This window comes from Mesitornis unicolor, unplaced genomic scaffold, assembly GCF_000695765.1.
Source record: "Mesitornis unicolor isolate BGI_N332 unplaced genomic scaffold, ASM69576v1 scaffold39005, whole genome shotgun sequence".
Classification (NCBI taxonomy): domain Eukaryota; kingdom Metazoa; phylum Chordata; class Aves; order Mesitornithiformes; family Mesitornithidae; genus Mesitornis; species Mesitornis unicolor.
The window spans coordinates 3,261-7,654 of record NW_010185497.1 but is presented as its reverse complement, the minus strand read 5'-3'; the positions used below and the strand labels follow the sequence as shown (position 1 = coordinate 7,654).

Here is a 4,394-nt window from a genome sequence, read left to right as displayed (position 1 = left end):
CAGCTTTAGGGTTTCTTACTTTCATTTTATACTCTGAAATTAGTAGCATTGAGAGAGACATGTTTGGAGTTAATAAATGCTGCTTTCATTACAGACTTAGCTCAATTATAGCTTATTCTATTTTTATTTTTTCTTGTGACTGGGAGTAACTTAAGTACTAAGGAGCTCAAAGCTTGCTGTAGTAAATAGACTTAGGTGCAACATATGTTCATCCCATTAGAAGAAAAATCAACTATTCAGTGTTCATGTGTTAGCAACAGCTGTTATCAACTTGTGATAGTTCTATAGATACAACTACGCTTCAGTGAGAGTGTGCTGTCTTTAATCAAGTGTCCTTTCCATTTACAGTTAAGTGCCCTCTTCTCCACTTCAAATGAGCACTTAGGATAGACTCCTAGACTTCTTCAAGGATGTCTCTTACAGACCTACAGCTTACGTGTACCAAAAATCTTGAAATGCTGCGGTGGGTTGACTCTGGCTGGATGCCAGGTGCCCACCAAAGCCCCTCTTTCACTCCCCCTCCTCTACTGGGCAGGGGAGAGAAAAAACCTTCCTGACCAGGTGTATCTCACAGCTCCAGTCCTTCTCTGCTTGGCCTTGGCCAGCAGCAGGTCCATCTTTGAGCTGGGTGGCACTGGCTCTATCGGACAGATATTCTAGCAGTTTCTCACAGAGGCCACCCCTGTACCCTCCAGCTCTCCCCCACTATCAACCCCTTGCTGTGCAAACCCAATACAAGCACATTTCACTTTATCTGCTGTTGTGGAGCAGCATTTATTCTGCCAACGAAAAGCCAGCCTAGGATAGCAGCAAATGAATAGTACACAAAGGGTCGCTACTGGTGGAGCTGGGCGGGATGATTAACACAAAATAGAATACAAATCACACAAAGTAGAATAAAAGTCAATCAAAGTTTTTAGGACACTTGTACCATATGTTCTAAGAAACGTACAGCCACATAATGAATACCACTTCTTCACACAATTTATGTTGCACAGTCCTTTCAGATCCACACCAGGGCAGCTGCATCTTCTTCACTGGTTTCTGTAATTTTGTGACTCCACCCTCGTAAGCTGGTCCTCAAACTTTTGAATGTCTACTTGATGCTTCATTAGGAACTTCCCATTTAAATGAAAAACAGGTATGTCATATTTGTATTTATCATACCACACTGAGTTCTCTGGAAGGGTAATATCCACCTCCTGCAAAATAAACTGTGACAGAAAAGAAGTACGTTAGTACCTCCTGGACACTCAAAAACAATACCTGCTTGTCTTTTGCCCAGTATTTTTAACAGAAATGCAAGGCTGTTTTCTTGGTGCTTTTGGATTTATGCTTCCATGTTGGAGACAATTGCCCATTTTGTGAGTACAAAATGTATTCAGTCACAGTCCTTGGCTGTGTGTTCACGAAGGACTCTCTTCCTAGCCCAGGACAATATTGATCCTCTGTGCAGAAGCACTCTCCTGTGAGCACCAGCCATGACAAATATGCAGCTGGCAACACAACAGCTGCCTGTTAACGGTTTCTTCCTTGAAGAAAGATATCAAAACCTTGTTAAAAAATGGCAAAAACTGCAATCACCTATAGTTACAATATTTGCAGCCCCATTTACCAGCATCCTTCCGAAATGATACCATTACCTGCCTCATGAAAGTTGCAACCTCCTCTATCAGATGAGGCAATAGCATTTACCAAAGCAGTGGTTTTTAAAACTATTGTGGTGAGGTGTATTTTGGTTTAGTTTGCCAATACTTATTTGAGTAGCATTGTTGCAAAATGCTTTTGGATAATGAGCTTTATGGAAATCAGTGCTGAAATTGTCTTGAAGAGGTCCCCCATGAAAGAATAATGGATGCAAATAAATCCAAGCAATTTTCTTTACAAAGACTCTTAACTGTTTTTTCCTATAAAGAAAATGTATATAGTTTTGCAATACATTACCCTTGTCTTATATGGCTCAAGTACTTCTTTTGCTTCATCACACAGAGGGCATGGTTTCTAAAGGAAAACATTCAGACCAGCTTTAAACATACAGCAAAACACACAGATAACTTGTAAAGTAACAAACACAGACAGGATTGATCATTACTGTAAATGTGGGTTCTGTCCCCCATACCACCCAGTCTTACTGCTTTCTAAATCTTTGATCAGAGCAGCACAGATGAAAAGAAAATAAACAATTCAGCCACAGAGTTTAATGATTTCTCATTAGCTATCATTTCTCTCATGGTGCAAATTAACAGTTTTCAACAGCCCTTCTAAAAGCTGATTCAAGGGCATGGTTTGGAAAGTCATGCACAGACCCCTTTTTTTGGTCAGCAGCAACGAATATTCAAAGCATTGCTGGAAACAACTGCAGGTACTACTCTTGATAGAAGAATTTCCCTTGATAGAAGGGGACTGAGGAAGCCACATGAGTAATTTCTTACCTGTTTCAGATCAAGTTTCTTGGGTCAGTTCAAATAGCAAAAGGTGGTGATTTAAGATAACCTGGCTGACTTTGCCTGAAAGGAATTAAGCATGATCCTCCAACCTCCAGAGCTGGGAGGATAGCAACCTCCAGCAGGGAGAACTGGCAAACAGCTGCTATGTTTTGACCTGTGATGAGGTCAAACAAAATCTCTAATTTCTGAAAACTCCCTAGTCTTCCACTACAGTTATACAGCTGACTTCTGCTGATCATGCATCATGATCATTAGTGCAATGCATACCAAAAGAAGAGATTCACATGAAGGCATGGTGCTTCAGTGTACGCAATGGCAGAATTTGGCCTATTATTCACATATAGCAAAGTTTACAGTGGCGAAGGTGATGGCTCTGTCCCTTTGCCATGAAATACCTCTTAGAGCTGGAGAAGACCTTCTCCTCTCCTTCCCACTTAAAGTCTTCCTAGGACTTGTTTAAACATGGAATTAATCTGAAACAGCTACTTCTTATTTCCTGCATGTGCATTAATTTGGATTAAATACTCTACTTTTAATACACATTTAATTGAAATTATCTTTCCCACACAGACAAGTCCTTATGCTCTGAAAACCTACGCAAGGTGCTAAAGATTACCAGTGCCGTGCTCTCACTAGTTGTTCTTGCTTTTGGAGGGTCTCATATACCTGATACTGGTGACCAAAAGGAAACTCCCAGAATACTGCATATCAGTTTTGTAACATGCCAGGCTCCTTACAGTTAAAGTAGGACATGCTCAGTTCCCCTAGGCCTGTGGAGAACGTTGTAATATAGTCTTAGAAAATAATGTTTTTACTCCTGATCTGATGGCAAGCTTAAGCACTACATGGTACTTATAAGATTTGAACTTGTTTAAAATCAGATAGTCAACTATTTCAGCTAATACTGAAATCTGTTTAAATAATCCATTTATATTAACACATATTTTTCAGAACAGTGCAACAGTAGGTCTCTGCCATCACTTACTTTATGTTAATTTGTAATAGTGCTGTCTGAATAAAGGTATTTTGGACAACCTTCTCTCTCAGTTGTGTATTAGAGTAACAAAAGGGACTCCTACTGCTGAGGTAGTAAAATCCCTTCCCAAAGTGACATATGTTGTGCTGATGTTGTAGACGAAATAACAGTTTTATTGATTGGATGTGTGCTTTGCAGTTTAAATGAATATCTATTTAAATTACAGGGTAGATGTTGGTTAAACTGCAGAGTATATATTCATTTAGACTACATCTAAATGAGTAAGTGCTTAAGTACTTAAAGCATGTACCAGAAGGTGCCTGGCTTACAGGGAGTGCCAAGAGAAAGAGGAACTTCAGGAAGCCCTGAACCTGAAGGGAATAAGGGAGAACCTGGTAGTAAAGATGCTGACAGTATGTATTCCTGGTCCAAGAAGAGAGCCTGGACCCCTGGTACCATGGTTTCCTAGGTACATACCAAGTGATAAGGCAAGGATTAGGTAACAACTCTTCTTTTCTCGCTTTTAAATGCCAAGTGTCATACAGTGTCTTACTAGTTAGAAATCAAACAACAAAAATATACAGTAGAGCTTTTTTCCCAAATATTATGCTCAAAGGTAAACTCATTATTCCCTTAACACATTTCGATTATCAATGAGTTGATGCTGAATCAAGCAGAGAGAGCTGTAACTTTATAGGTCTTATAGCACACATTGATCTGATTAATAAACAGATGGTGACCTTTTATTTTTTAACCTATTATTACAATACACACTTTAAACACTCCTTTATGGCTAGGGATAGAATGAACAAACATTGTGTAAGAGGAAGAAACTATTTTAATTGCATCCATCTTAAGAAATACTGTCATACTGATGTCAACATTCTCAGTGCTCTGCATTTCTAGTTTTTCTCCTGCTGCAGGCTACATCTACCATATAAATGCAGTGCACCCCGCTGTGTGCCATCCCA

At 39.5% G+C, this 4,394-nt stretch overlaps 1 protein-coding gene across 1 annotated transcript in view; it reads right to left on the bottom strand.

Annotated features, from left to right (window-relative positions):
• Window positions 1-1,034: 1,034 nt before the first annotated feature.
• The window catches only part of LOC104540939 (chromosome unknown open reading frame, human C5orf63), a 4,139-nt gene continuing 779 nt past the window's right edge, over window positions 1,035-4,394 (bottom strand). The window contains exons 2-3 of the mRNA XM_010184861.1: window positions 1,945-2,001; window positions 1,035-1,214 (exon numbers count right to left, since the gene is read on the bottom strand). Of these exons, the coding sequence (XP_010183163.1) occupies window positions 1,035-1,214; window positions 1,945-2,001 (237 nt within the window). The remainder of the gene's footprint in view (window positions 1,215-1,944; window positions 2,002-4,394) is intronic.